This window comes from Arthrobotrys flagrans (assembly GCF_004000055.1).
Source record: "Arthrobotrys flagrans strain CBS H-5679 chromosome Unknown unitig_0, whole genome shotgun sequence".
Classification (NCBI taxonomy): Eukaryota; Fungi; Ascomycota; class Orbiliomycetes; order Orbiliales; family Orbiliaceae; genus Arthrobotrys; species Arthrobotrys flagrans.
In genome coordinates this window covers 6,037,580-6,053,406 of record NW_027137550.1, presented here as the reverse complement: position 1 = coordinate 6,053,406, position 15,827 = coordinate 6,037,580, and the positions used below count along the sequence as shown (strand labels likewise).

Sequence of the window (15,827 nt, the reverse complement as noted above, 5' to 3'; positions counted from 1 at the left end):
CTTTGTAGGAATTTGTTGTAAAACTGTGATGGCAACTCACAAAAAAAGTATGTGTTAAGTGTAGTCTTAGCTTAGGTCTGGCTCTCGGGCGGACGCAATGCCGGGTGAACGCGTTCACGATCTGGAAACCGTCAAAAACAGTTGTGCCTTCATGCATGTAACCGAGCGCTATGTACCCGCCCGCTTCGCCTGAACCCAACGCTGGGTACGTATGTGACATGATCTCCTAAACTTCACCGCCAAGGTGTTGAAAGTTCGAAGCGTGGTTGCATGTTATCGATCAAGTTACTAGTCAATATGCAATCTAAGAGCTGAAACCGTGGTCTAGGGTCCGATCCAATTGGTTGAAAATGAAGACGTTCTGGCCATCTGGGTATGAAAAGCAATCGGTGGCTGACCTGGTGAACTGTTCACCACTTGGAACCAATTACGGGAATATTACAGTCTCCATAATTATCACTATGCCCGAGACTATGCTGCTTTTCGTCAGCCGTGACTAGATATCGATATCACAAACGTGATCAGCGGACAGGAATATAAACAATCAAACCCCCTTTTGTATGTGAAGACCGATACCCAGTCTTCACGTCAGCAGGGGAGCTCTTAAGATCTTGTTGATGCACATTCGAACTCGCAGAATCAGAGGCTAGTACCACGTGGTTATGAAGACTATAATAGATTGTGTGGCGGCCTGCTAACAATCCAGCACATTTTGAAGAATTGTTCCATCATTTGAGTTTCGATCCCAAACCTATCGCCATTGAAACGTGTCAAGCGTTGCGGCATGCGGTCTACTCTGGCGTGCAGATCCCTCTCCCACGAGCTCTAGACGCAGACCAATCTGCGGGGCACAAAAAAGCATAGTTGACAATCTGATTCTATCACTAAATGTCGGAACAAGTCCGTCGAGCACACGCCATGTGTGATCACAAAGTCACGTGTTTCACGAAAGGCTGACAACTGCCTCTTGCCTCCCGCTCGGCAGATCTTAGTCTAGCCGGTAGGCCTAAGTATTGTCTCAAAAACCCCATATTCTACAGCTCATTAGAGTTAAACTTCCCGTGCCAGTGCACGAAGCAAACGGGGAGGCCGTTTACATAAGCCACGATGTTGACAGTTTTTGATTTGCAATTGAAAGACGATATACTCGATCCTGTCAACGGTGTCCAAGTGTCGATATAATCACTTTTCCCAAGACGGTCTAGCTGCAAATCGATGTGACGAGAGCAGGCATTTCAAGCAGCAAGAGGGGACCCAGGTCCTTTGCATCGATCACTTGCCAATTCGCAGCTGCAATCAATGCGTCGTAAACGTGTACGCGCATTGATTAAACATTGAAAATTTGACCGAGATATCTTTGAGTTCATGTAGATGATTTCACGTCATATTTGGAGAACCTTCGATGTAGACATGTAGACAAGTATGTCAATCTTTTACTTTACTGTATATATTTATAGTCCCTGGTGCGGTTTTTGTTGTGTGTTGATTTTTTTTCCCCGCCTAATTAGGAAATTGCTTGCGAAAGTTCGAAAGTGGCTTTAAACGTTTTGATGGCAATATCACGGAAAAACATACTCATTAGTTTACATATGCAGAGAGGAATGCCTAAAAACTACTTGAGAGGAATGCTAGTCATATGGCTTAAAAGTTTGGTAACAGCTGTCACGATACTTGCTTGTCGTGATATCGAGAATCTAGCCCACTTCATGCAGCTCTCAAGATAGTTGCTCTGCTCTGGCTCGTGACAGGGTGGGCTTTCAACCGAGCCTTGGCTAGATACAGCTCTGAGGCTTTGAGATGGCAGAGGGGCAGATAATGGAGTATATTCTAGTGTCACTCGGGTTGTAGATAATGTCATCCGCGGATTTTCTACAATTTTGAGGATATAAGCAATTGAACGACGTGTTCTTATCAAATCGCTCTCAGTTTTCTTGTTGGCCGAAACACCAGATATAGGCAAAATGAAAAGAGGGTGTCTGGGTCTGGGCGCCTTAGATAAGTGGGAGCTACTGGGGTTTTCTCGTATATCACCGATAGCATCTCGAGGTACCTGTACGTACAATCAGAGAGCCTCGAGGTGCCAAGGAGGCCTGCAAATGGCACATCACAATGATGAACTAGGTCGACGGCCCACCGCCGCTGTTCCGCTTCCGCAGCCGTAAATCGAAATTTCAATATCCGCCCAGATACTAGTTAGATGAAATTCTCAAACCAAAAATGGAGGTACTTTTTTTCTTTCGAACGAAGGAGAGACGGTAATTTTCCAGGGCCAGCATAAGCTTGAGCTACCTGGAGCTAGCTTGGACAGGGCCGGACTTGCCCTGTTGGGGGTTAGTGTGGCATAGCACAGGTTGAAAAATTTGTACCTTGCTGAAGCGATGAGAAAGATTTTCCATTCTTCGTTTTTGCTTGCGACGACGGCGTGATCGATACTCATGCTCCAAACCTGGTCTTGCGTTTTACAAGATTTGGACTAAAGCAGTAAGGGAGCGGGTCTGTTCACTTGCATGAATTGTGCTGCACGCCCAGGTTCAAACGTGCTGAAGCAGCAGTTCATACATTAACATGTACAGCTCATCGATGGGTAGCTCCTTATTATCCACAATTTGGATATTCAAAGCGAGATGTAGAGAGAGCGAGAGAGTGAGAGAGTGGGAGTCGATGTGGGACCGTGAGATGGCTACAGAAAGAGAGACACACATACCGGAATCATGCCCGAAAGAGGCTTTTCACGAACATCTGCCAGCTGGCTGGTTAAATTTGCGCACACTTCAGGCGAATTCGAACGTTTCGAAGATGTCCCGGGCCTCAAGCCGTGATCTTGGAAGAGGTATCGATATGTTGATTGTATTATTGCAATATGCAGACGTCTCATACTCGGTATGAGGTATACTAGATGGTTGCAATATATATCGCACCAACAATTTGGCAACCGACTCAACGCGGTACCGTTACAAGTTTCAACAGTTCCGAGCGTCGATTCCGGGCGAGCTGTGATATGGGGAGCCGGATTTTAGCCCAAGATTCTCTGGAAGGAATTCTTTTTTTTTTGTTTGGCCCTTGCTACCGAATTTCCTTTTGGGTCTGGATGTCAGATTTCTATGGCTGGCTGGTGTGGTTGAAAAAGCCACTAGACCGATTATAGACGGTGGCAGCGACCCTCTTCAGTTCTTCTCGACACTATTCCCAGATGAAACCTAGGTTCACCTGCACATGAATGGTCAATCCTGGGCCCGGCTTCTCGTCCCCCAGCCCCGCAGCCAGAAAAAAAAAAAAAAAAAAAGTGGGCCGTCTACAGACCAGCCTTGTTGGTTTCTCGAAGTTCCAGCGCAAGGAGTGTGATTGGGATGAACTAGGGTTAGAGGTGTGGGTGGTGTGGAGATGGATGTTGGCATGGAGGGACTTTTTCGGAGTACCGTGCATCTCCTTCCCTCGGCTGGGTCGTCGCGCATCCTCCACAGATTGGTTAGCGTGTCGGTCCAACAGACACGAAAGGACTGGACGAATTAAGATGGGTCTTTACGTATACCCTCGAATGCATCGAGTCTCGTGAGGCGCAACCCGAATCGATCGAAGGTTGACGGCCGGCATGTCCATGGCAAGCAGTGTATGTGTATGTGTATGTGTATGTACAATGTATGTGTGTATGTATCATATGGATGTAATGTACATACATATAATTGGAATACAGTGCAATGCAGCGGAGGGGGAGCGAGGGGCAAGGACAATTTCCGGCGAGTTCGAAAACACTCCGCATGCTTGTGATGTATTTTGATTTCCTGACAACGGTCGACTCCTCTCTATGTACTGTTCATGGAATAATGTAAGTACATGTGCCTGGTGCAGAAGCGGCGGCTGGTATCCATCCTCACAAGATAACAAAATATCCAAGCCCAAGACCCCTCCAGTGCGGTGCATTTTGACTTCCAGGGTGCATTCGCTGGCTTGGGCTGGTTGTGATTCTGGCAACCATTATCTGCATACTCTGGGACATGGGGACAAGACACTACATAGTACATACATACTTGCAAACATACATGGACACACAGTACATACATACAGCGCAGCGTATGTAGTTAGTAGTGGAGCGGAGGGCCTCGAAAAAAAAAAAAAAAAAAAAAAGTGGGTAAGAAGTATGTATGTTCTGGATGGATGTATTGCGATTCCCCATAATAGCCAATCCATCCCACACCATTACGGGTACATACACCGCCCAATCCCCAGAAAAGAGAGCGATACCCCTTTCTTCCTTCCTCGCCATTCTCCTTTGCCCCTTCCTCTTCTCCTCCCTACTCCCCTTCATCTTTCATTAACCCCCCCAAATCACCCCTCCATCCCTCCTTCTTTCCCTTCTCTTTTTGTTTATATTCTTTTCTAGCCCAGTGGAAAAGCTTCATATCCCGCCTTGTCCCCTCCATTCGTTTCTGGCTGCCCTCTTTCTTCTTGTTCATTTTTAATCCCCTCCCCCTTTTCGTCCTCTGCCCCACGTTTACATACACTCATATATACTCTACTATACTATTCTCTACTACTCGATAATATTTACATTACATCTCTCTCGTGTCGGTCTTATATTATATCAAAAGTCCGACATCGTTCACGTTCAAATCCTCAAAAACAAACAAGATCCGAAAAGAACACCTACACGGACGACCGCATATTCGCTTGTCGCCATTAGTTTTTGGTGTCTCATCCCATCTATCCGTCGCATACTCGAGAGATATTTTCAAAAACAAGGACGTGAAGGAAAAGGAATGCTATTGCGATACTCTTAATTCACCACTTTCTCCCAATAAACTTAACATCCCCCATCGACGATTTCAACATTAGTCTTCTCTCTTTTCTACATCCTTTCGCAGGATAAGTAGTAGAAGCGTCATATATTATATTCCAAGATGACTGGAGCGCAGACACAATCCCGCCGAACCAACTTGGTTCAGGAACGTAAATATAAGTGTGCATACTGTGCCCGCGCCTTCAGCAGGTCGGAGCACAGAAGTAGACACGAGCGATCCCGTATGTTCATTCCCCCCCTCCCTTTTTTTCTTTTCTCTTTTTTTCTTTCTTGGTTGTGTTTACTGATTGTGTTTTCCTTACAACAGATACCAAAGAGCGACCTTTCAAATGTCTTAAGTGTAGAAGCACCTTTGTACGAAGAGATCTATTGCTACGACATGATAGGACTGTTCACGCAAAGGATGGAGGCATCCCCCTCACTAGTGAAGGAAAGAGAAAGTCACAGGCCAAAACAACAGCAACTGCCCCAGCCCCTCCAGCCAAAAAGACCCGAATTGCCCTTGAGCCAGCCACATTGGAACACTTGGAAAACAACGATGATCTTGAACAGGCCGCAGCCCTCATCACTGAGTTACATCACGCTGCATGCAATGCCATTCTCGTCCGACAGGAAGAATCCATGATGGAAGAAAAATTAGCCATGGTTACCCATCAAGAACTCCCAGTATTCGACCGTGCTCCATATCCATCTCTCGCCCACGTACCTTGGGAGAGCCCAGCCACTCCAAGCGATTGTGAACCCATCATGAGATCTGCTAGCCAGACTTCTTACTCCAACTGGGAATCCGAGAATCAACAAGAATCGGTCACTAGCGCTCATCTTTCTCCAAGGAACCTTTCTTCAAAGGCGTATAATGGCTCTGCCCCAGCTCGCAGATCTGTATCTCCATATCCATATCCAGCCGGCCCATATCCGGAATCCGTACAGTCATCTGCCAGTGCTTCGGCCTGTTCTCCCCTCGCACCACCTCAAGTTTCATCGGACGAGGAAAGGACTCAGATACTCGCTAATGTCAGAGACATTGATATTGAAGGTACTGTTTCAAACAGCTTCAAGCTTCCAAGTAAAAGTGCCTTGAACCGATATCTCTCTGCGTACTTTAATCTGTTTCATCATCATTTCCCGTTCTTGCATCCTGCCACTTTTAGGCCAAGCAGAGTTTCTTCGCCGCTACTTCTTGCCGTGCTTTCTATTGGCGCTCTGTATACCTTTGAAAGGGAACAGGGGTGTATGCTCCACGTTGCTTCCAAGATCCTTGCCACAAACTGCCTTAGCCGCGATCAACGCTTCAGCTCAAGAAATTGTCCTCTGTGGAACACTCAAACTACTTTGTTGAACATGATCTTTGCTAGCTGGAGTGGAGATGCTTCTGGCTTGGAGTGGGCTTGCTCTGTCAAGGGTCTTCTTGTCAACATGGTTGCCGGAGGCCGTTATGAACTTCAACTTAAGAGAGATCAGCGTGGTTCTGAGATCCCTTCTGTCGAAGACTGGATTGAGGAAGAAGGTGCCAAACGAACCTTCTTCTCTGTTTATAATTTCTTCGGACTCTTGACTATGACATTTAATCACACTCCTGTGATTTGCAACAATGAACTTGAGTCTCTTTCTCTTCCTTGTTCCGAGTCTCTCTGGAACCTTGACTACACGGACGAACATGCCTGGAGAGAGCAATATGCTACCAGCCCAACTCCATCCTTGAAGGAAGCCCATAACTGCCTGTTCAAGGGAGAGATCCCACGATACAGCGCATTTGGTGCTAGAATCATGATCAATGCTCTCTTCCTGGAAGTCTGGCAAGTCAAGAGAACTCCTGAAGGCCTCAGCAATCTTGTCGCTGAGTACAAGGATAAGCTTCATTCAGCACTCGAAACGTGGCAAAAGTCAGTGGATTATTGTACATCGGAGACGATGATCGTATCCCTGAACGCTCCGCAAAGGGGGCCTCCTCTGTTGTTCAATGCTATGGCGATGTATCGAGCTACTTGTGCTAGACTCGAAGTCGACTTCATGAGCATTCAAGAGGCCCTCCGGTACCATGTACCAGAGGAGGTGGCTACTACCATGAAACCCGCTCGTAACTTGATTCCTCGTTCACCAGCTATGACGAAGGTCATTCAGCTTTGCTTCGAGTGTTTCCAGATACCTGCTCTCATGGGTATTAGGCTCTTTGCTAAATCATCGGCGCTGAACTGGAGCCCTGAACATATTCTGTTCGGCTTCGATTTGATGCTTATCCTCACTCTGTGGCTTAACCGCCTGGAACAGGAAAGTGCAACATGCCCACCCTCCAGAGAGGAGGCCGCAATGCTGGAGAAGATCCGGGATCTCTTTGATGAGGATTCTGTTGAATGTGGGTCCAGACTCAGTGTTGCCGTTTCTCGCATTTGGGGAGGTATGCTTGCCGAGGTTGTCGTTTGGGGCATCACTCGTGTTATCGGTGAGGCCTTTGACCTCCTCTCCCAGACTCTTTATGACGACGATGAGACTGGTTCGATGACATCTACCAGCACCACATCTACTACTCCCGAAGTTTGCTCCCCGGCTGCAGACTACGACGATATGGACGTCGCCGTCGAACACTAAAACCTTCAATTCGATCTTATCTTCCTCCCTTTGGTTTTATAATACCTTATATCTTTTTTAATTTTGGGTTCAAACAAAATTCTCCTTTTGTTTCTCTTTAAAATATTTTTGCTCGATTGCTTTATCGTCCGGGTGGGTTCCAAAAAAGGTGACGACGTTACGACCATTTGCTTTCTATGCGTTACGCAGTTACGACTTTTCCCTTTTGCGTTCAAAAAGATTTCTTTTAGCCTCGCGGCGACACCGATACCTCTCTAATGATCTATACCTTAATTTTTTAATACATCTTTTGTCTATTCTCTTCTTGCTTTTCTTTGCTCCAACACTGCACTATGAGCAGAGCACTGTTTAGTTTTGCACCTTTTTTGATTCGTCCCGGTTTTTGAGTCCGAAGCAATTCTTTTGGTTACAAAGTTCGCTCGAAGCAATTCTATTTCTTGTTTATTCTTTTTCTAGTTGCATTCTCGTTCATTTTTCTGGTTATTTGAATGTCTTTATGCTATGTTGTTACTAGGCGGCGTACATACTAATAATTTAGTCATCGGTTTGATTTTATTGCTCGGAGGGTGAGGTATTCGGTGGTACACGATTGTTTTTTATTTTTTATTTTATTATTTTATTTTATTTGGTTTTGCTTGCAACTAACTGCTTCACGTCTTTCTTTCAAATTTCTGATCCCAATGGAAATTTTTCCCAGAAAAAAAAGATAAAAAAAAAATAAAAAAAGGATTGCTTTTGGACATCTCTAGTTTTGAATTTCCCGCCTGATTCGAATTTGCTTGCTTTACGCTCTTTTACATCCGCTTGCCGTCACAGTGGCAGCATCTTGCTCCAAAATTACTTATTTGCTACTGCATGTTTATAGACTTTGAAAATGCGTCCACGCAGTGGCTAAAACGCCGCCTACTCTAGCTACTAGTATTCAATGAAATTCCACTTTACATCATCTTGATCTTTCTATAGACAATCCCATTGACCTGGAGAGTCTAGACATAATATTTACTAATTAATGCATCTCAACAAGATTACGGAATACATGAGGATATTACGCAACTAGACCCTGCGATTGGCTATTTTGATGCCATATATATCTGCATATGGAATGGCATCCGGTCCTCACATCGATAACTCTCCAGGTCTATGAGGGAATTTTCCAAGGTTCTATTCTAGACTGGTTCTCCGACCACCCCAGAATCCCTCTACCGAAGTACCGCTCCAGATTTCTGCCTATTCGAACGAAACAACTCCTATGTAAAAACAAAAAAAAAGATAGGTCCACATGATGTCGATACGAAAACGGTCAAGCATTAAACTTCGATTTTTCTTGTCGAACCTGCACTATCTGTTTCCATTGGTTCTGCTAACATTGCCTGAGCGGGCTATATTGTTACAGGATTTCTAAGGCCGTCACACCCACCTACGGATACTGAGCCCTGTGTCGTCGGTCCGGTATTACAGAGAAATGACGCTATTGAGCTATAACTTCTCCAATCTGGCTTGCCGTTTATGTTCATAGTGCTTCCGTTTTAAAGATGACCTTAGCTTTTTCAGACCTCAAAGAAATCGCTAGACAAATCAAGCTTGGAAGTTTTGGGAAGCGCTCTTTATGCCTATGCAGACGCAACTTGGAAACTCGAAGGGCTTCACTGCGTAACCTTAAGAAACTTGGAAGTTATGGTTTGATTGGTTTTGAGACTTTGTCCCAAAAGCTCCCTGGTGACCCTAGTTCTCATGGACTTACCATAACTAAGGGATATGGGCCAACAGCTTGAGATCCAAAGATAAATGTCGGGGCATCTCCGAACGCGAACGGCGTCAAGTAAGACAGTGGCTTTCATCGTTTGTATTCTCCCACGATTTCGATTTATAAACCTGCATCGAGGTAAGGGAGAAAAATGGAACAAACAGAATATTCCTTTCTAGGTACCCGTATACAAAGAAGAACAAACACGGTATAGGGCCGAACTACCATCGAATACTCTTTGACCTATACAGCTTAAACATGTTTGAGGTCAAACATCTGCAGTCTGTCAGGAGTTAGGCTGTTGGTGACCAGAAGCAATGCAGAATGCCCACACGAAGTGGGAAACATCATGATCCTAGTGACGAAAGAGAAAAAAAAAAACACAGAGTAGAGTGGGGGTAGCTGTTTTTAGACGCTCAAAAACTTCTTCAAAATTTTGTAATTCAAAATCCAGCTTCTCGATTCGTCGATGTGGTGGTTTTATGTTTTGTGGCAGACCCACGCTGCGGGACCTAGCTCTGCTCAAGGTTTCCCCACGTTCGTGTTTCTTTCGATGCATCTACTGTGTACGGATGGTGGGGAGATCAAATGAGGGAAACGTTCCCACGGAGCTGGAACGTGGAGGGCACGCCCTGCTGTCGATGCAAGCAAGGAGCTACAGTGCCCCTCAGACGTGTACGTTATGTAGGTCTTATTCAATCTGCGATTTTTGAGCTCGCGGAGGTGCAGCTTGCAGCTCTGAGATTGAAGTTTTTTTTTCTTTGTCTTTTCGAATAGCTTCTCGACTTTAATGAGGCAAAGTGGGTCCCAGCCTGCGGATATGTATTTCTAACCGGAAACACCCCCAAAACAGTTGTGCAAACATGAAGATGCTGCACAGATAGATCCACAATGAGATAAAAAAATCAAAAGTATCTTTTTCGTCGGGAGGAGCTATTGGGTAGCCTCCTCGCAAACTTTCGAGGTCTTGGGGGTACCCTTTTTTTTTTTTTTGGATCCTGAGATCCCCGGTGAGAAAAAAAAAAGGGAGAATTCGGAAGGTCGAGGTTCCTCCCCTCCAATCCAAAGGAGCATTTTATGCATTGTCTGCATCTTTACACCAACCATGGGAAGGGAAAAACATTATAGCGAATTAGCTCCGAATGACCCACTTAGAAGAAATTTCGCAAAAAAGAGTTGGGTTATGTAGTAGTAACGTTGCACAAGACGGATTGAGCGCCGCTCCGCTTACCGATATCACCGCAATCTGCTGGTAGTCAATCTATCAGCGTGTCTGAAATTCGATTCCCGGACCCTCCTTGAAGTCTTGTTTTGAACAAGCTGCAACTTGAGCTCTTGAGCTCTAGCAAATTTCGTGCCTGGAGTTCCAGCACTCCCTCCCCATGTTTCAGTCGCACAAGAATCTTCTTTTTGGTCGGTAAAACACTTCGTCAGGATTTTATCTTGGTCTTGAAATTAGGAGAGGATATATCGATAATGGGATCTCGATCCGTTCCACAAATTTTTTCTATCTTGATTGCGATTCGGGACCACGTCAATTAAAACCCGCAAAAAAATGCGAGTCAAGAATCCCGAGCTGAGGGTTTCTAATCTATAGGTAAACGTAAGGGACGCATTTTGAAGCTTGTTTCATGCATGAAATTAATTCGCCCTGACCTCTTGAACCTGGTTCTTCGCAGATTTGACCGAAATCTAACTGTCAGATCGCGAAGAAGATATCAGAAAGGGGGACAATGGCCTAAATTTTGCGATATTTTCCATCCTACTGGGTACGAGACTACCTGTGCCCGATCATTCGCTACGTTGTCAGAAAAAAAGACAGACGTCAGAATGAGCTTTGTTCGAAGTCGTCGAGCCTGCTGGAGTTGAATATGATGTAACCATGTTGGATCGGCAACACACATCCGCTTTAGGCGCATTTGGGACTCTGGTGTCTACATGGACTGGGTTTAATCCTTGGTCTTAGGCATCTGTATTAAGAGAGAGTTATATGTTTCCGTCGGGATATCTATATCTTAACCACCGGCTTGTCTTACATAACGATTGGTTCCGAAAAGCCCATGTAACGAAGAAGATTTTTATGTTACGGGGAAGAGTCAGAAGCGTGTATGTTAAGCTAGAAATGATTATATTTATGGATACTTCTATGCGTTGCCGATTAAGATATTGGCGTCTGCTCGGAGGCGCTTAAGGTATCTAACACACTATACTTGACTCCAATTAACCTAGATCCATACCTGAACCTGGCACTTCTTGTTAAACCGCGACGCCTGGAATATAAACTAGCGGCGATTAACCAGGCGATTCAAGCGCCCTAAAGTTTTGGCTAAAGTTTTGACTAATACACAGCGACAATGGTCGGTGAAAACCATCAGTTGACAATGGTTTATCTTCTGAAGTGCTGGTGGTGAACGGCAGCTAAGAAACGAAGACTATGGCCCGTCACATTTCACTACGTAGACTAGCGAAGAAAGTAGAGACATAAGTAGCCTAGAAGACCACACACCTGGCTAGTATTCGGATAGGCCAGCAGGATAGGTGATGGGGTAGTTAAGAGGACCTCATAAAGGTCCTTTACGTCGTCATATACGATAGAAGCTCCAATATCCCACGAACGATGCTTGATGCCTTTTTTCGCGAGTAGCCCTTCCTAGTATCAAATATCTACCTGGGGGGGGGGTGGTTTTAGGGATACTACAGGCCACCGCGCCCCGCTTTTCAACATCGTCGTTGAAGTCTGTAGATGCTACTTGCGATTCCCATCCCTTCCGGACTTCCTGGTGTGTTGTTTTTGTTGCATGCCAGCACCCCCTCCAGGGCTATCGATTCTGGAGCGGTTGATCCCCAGACGAATTCCGGAGTCGAGCCGTCGACCCCATAATCTCGTATCTGTAGGCATGCAATACTACTCTGTGATAACGAACATTGGCGCTTCCGCGGATCCGGCTGCGTTACTGTATTTGGGCGCATCGACTCGAGGGTGGCTTGCGATAGTGTGAATAGCTTCTGCATGAGTGGTCTATGCACAGCAATCACATAAAGGAGCTAGCTTTGTTTGCCCCACATTCTGGCAGATGACCCTTTGGGATCAAATGATGGTAAGGCCATTTGTGATTAGCTTATAGACTCCCGTACGAAGCTGAAGGAAATGCCGTTCATGAATTCCCGGGCCGGGAGGTTCCGGCAGAATTGAAAGAGAGTACAGGAATCAATTGTCTTGGCTATAACATAATAGAGAACTTAGAATGTTGAATTTGATAGGTCTTTGGGTTGTCTTGCGTGAGAAGCTGTAGCCGTAGTTGCAGCTGGTGAGTAAGCTGCATATTAATAATTGTACTGGTACATTGCATGCATTCTCCGAAGGAGTTTGACAAGTTAGCTATTCGGCGACTGGGATGCTCGTAGTTGAGTTCGCAAGTAGTACCTGGCCTGGAGAACCCATCGATGAAGCATTGGAGATATTAGATGATGGCGACGCTGTGTTCTTGAAGCTATCAGATTGTAGGATCTTGAGGTTGACGTTGTGACGTTGCCATGCAACACAAAGGTCCTCGCCTAGAAGCGCAGTTGCGGGAGCTGTCGCGTCGCCTCCCCGTTGACCCCAGCATTTCCTAACCCTGATGCATCATGTCGTAGCGCCAGACTATACTTGACATCACATCTTCAATCTCTGTCGCTGAATATGGCGTCTGGATTACAGAACCCAACTTCGACATGGGAACTCGTTTCCGGACAGTATTATCGGAAGTTCACAGTTTTTACACCGTCGTGGACACAGGATGAGGACTTCAATCTGGATGACTATCTCGTAGCTGGGGCGCCTTTTGGTGGCGCGCTTGGTATGGCCGCTGCTATATGCCTGAGTATGGAGTCTGAATCTGTACTAATGTAAATTTGTCTTATAGCATTATGGAAGGACCCCCGAAAGTTCCATGCCTACCAGGGAGGCCAGGCTGCAAAGCCTCATATTATAATCTGCAACCTTGCTGGTGGCTTATTACGTCGAATAACGGTATGATGTCTGTCTCTCAGCATCAGGCGAGCTTGTTGAAGGATAACGGTTGACATCGAACATAGTGGGATAGAGGAGCGATACGAGCTATAGGGTGGTCAGACGACGAGCATCTACTGGTTGTAACGACGGATGGATCCGTTCGATGCTACTATGACCTACAGGGGAACTTTACTCATTTCTCACTGGGAGCGGTATGGTATAACCCCGGATCTATCATGTGGGGGATACGAGACTGAGAATTTCTGAATAGGATGCCGAAGAGCATGGAGTGGTATCATGTCGGTTCTGGGGTACTGGATTCGTGGCGCTGCTCTCGAACAATGTCTTCGTCGCAGTTAATCGATACGACGAACCTCGACCGCGCCCCCTTGCCCTTCCGAAGCTGCCATCTCCTGAGTCGAAGATACATTCTTGGGCTCTGATACCACCGAACTATTCCGACTCTCGTCACGTGGAGGTTATCATGGCTACGGACCAGACCATCTTAATAGTGGATGCAACTGAATCTCAAGACCAAATTTTGCAGAATGGCCCATTCCATCACATCAGTGTTAGCCCGAACGGTAGTTACGTTGCGCTCTACACGGGGGATGGGAAGGTTTGGGTTATCGATGTGAAGTTTCAACAAAAGCTTAGTGAATATGACTCTGGCAAGACAGATGAGATTCCGTTGGATGTTCAATGGTGCGGGATAGATAGTGTGGTGCTAGTCTGGGAAGACGAAGTACACATGGTTGGACCAGCCGGGGCAGCGTTAAGATGGTATTATGATAGTCGAGTAAATTTAGTTCCTGAGATGGATGGTATCAGAATGATAACAACGGAGAAGTGCGAGTTCCTACAGCGTGTTCCAGGTAAGAAGTGTGCTTCATGGTTTCTTTGGGCTTAGATTTGGACTAACAAATTGACAGATGTGACAAGGTCTATATTTGAATTCGGTTCTTCGTCGCCACCAGCTGGGTTGTTGGAGGCAGTTGGTCATCTCGAGCGCAAGTCACCGAAGGCGGACGACGCGATACAGCTTATACGGCCTAGTTTGCCGGAGGCTGTTGCTGCCTGCGTCCAAGCCGCGGGACACGAGTTTGATGTCGACTGGCAGAAGCAACTGCTCAAGGCAGCATCTTTTGGGAAGTCTGTCCTTGAACTATACAATAGCGACGACTTTGTCGAGATGTGTAAAACCCTCAGGGTCTTGAATGCCGTCAGGTTTTACGAGGTTGGATTCGGTATCACAGGAGACCAGCTCGAAAGGTTAACACCGGACAAGTTAATAGAACGCCTTGTGGCACGGCAGGAGCATCTGTTGGCATTGAGGATTTCCGACTATCTCAGCCTTCCGACGGATAAGATATATATTCACTGGGCCTGCATGAAAGTCAAACTTTCTGTGGATGACGAGGATACTATATGCAGGACTATCGTCACGAAGCTCTCTGGCAAGCGAGGTATTGCGTTCGATGAAATTGCAAAGTCTGCGTTTGAAGAAGGGAGGGGAAGACTTGCTACCCAAGTAAGCTCTAGTTCCGCCGAACTTCTTCTGTGACATCGGAATGATAGCTAACATCTAGATAGCTTCTTAACTATGAACCGCGAGCTGGACGACAAGTGCCACTTTTGATGAGTATGGAAGAGGACGAAATCGCTTTAGACAAAGCTATCGAGAGCACGGATTCGGACTTGGTATTTTATGTTTTACTTCATTTGAAGAAGAAACTTCCTATCGCAACATTCTTCAGGATCATCAACGATCGTCCTTTGGCGTATAGCCTGATTGAAACTTCTGCTAGAAACATTGATACTGAGCTCTTGAAAGATCTGTATTATCAAGATGACCGAAAGTCTGATGGAGCCAATGTGATCCTAAGGGAGTCCTTGATGCAAGAGGTGAGTATTTTGTCCCGCACGGATTAGAATACTGCTAACGGGGTATAGAATTTCACGACACGAATCGACAAGTTAAAATTGGCAAGCAAATTGCTGAAGGACTCGAAGGAACACGCACTAGATGCCTCTGTAAGTTTCCGGTCCAACGATCTTCTCGAAGACTACATTTTAATTAAACCACACAGGCACTCGAGGAAAGCATCAAACTCCTCACGATCCAAGAGTCCCTCGAGCGTGATGTCTTCGAGGAAACATTCGTCGGCCTGTCTCTTAACGACACAATCTTTAAGCTCACTCGGCTCGGCTTCCACCCCCGAGCTAATAAAATCAGAAGCGAATTCAAAATGCCTGACAAACGCTTCTGGTGGATCAAACTTCGCGGCCTGGTAGCAAAGAGAGAATGGGCGGAAATAGAAGAGTGGAGTAAACTAAAGACATCCCCAATTGGGTGGGAGCCGTTCTTCAACGAGTGCCTGTCGGCAGGGAATACGAAGGTTGCATCGATATTTATCCCAAAATGCAGGAATCTGGGACACGCTGAGAGAATTAATATGTGGGTTCAGTGCGGGATGATTGTTAAAGCGGGAGAAGAGGCGTTATTGGCTAAGGATTACAATTCCCTTGAGGGCCTTTTACCAAAGGCTACAGGTGCAGCAGTGCCAGAGATCCAGAAAATGATGCAGAAACTCCGCCCAGGAAGGTAATCAACCGTCCGATGTGCGCAATCAGGAAACATATATTTTTTTATTGGTCTCTCTTCTTTTGAATAACTAGCGATCATATATCTACGTTCAGCATCAAGC

General features: G+C 45.9%; 2 protein-coding genes across 2 annotated transcripts; both read left to right on the top strand.

Moving 5' to 3' along the window:
• Nucleotides 1–4,895: 4,895 nt before the first annotated feature.
• DFL_004785 (uncharacterized protein) lies at nucleotides 4,896–7,381 on the top strand (the record flags this gene model as incomplete). The annotated part of the gene is made up of 2 exons (XM_067633937.1): nucleotides 4,896–5,016; nucleotides 5,103–7,381. The coding sequence occupies 2 exons, from the start codon at nucleotides 4,896–4,898 to the stop codon at nucleotides 7,379–7,381; spliced, it is 2,400 nt and encodes a 799-aa protein (XP_067492057.1).
• Nucleotides 7,382–12,807: 5,426 nt separating this feature from the next.
• DFL_004784 (uncharacterized protein) lies at nucleotides 12,808–15,728 on the top strand (the record flags this gene model as incomplete). The annotated part of the gene is made up of 8 exons (XM_067633936.1): nucleotides 12,808–12,964; nucleotides 13,031–13,137; nucleotides 13,203–13,331; nucleotides 13,391–13,994; nucleotides 14,052–14,650; nucleotides 14,713–15,024; nucleotides 15,073–15,153; nucleotides 15,210–15,728. 8 exons carry the CDS (start codon nucleotides 12,808–12,810, stop codon nucleotides 15,726–15,728), a joined length of 2,508 nt encoding a protein of 835 aa, XP_067492056.1.
• Nucleotides 15,729–15,827: the final 99 nt, after the last annotated feature.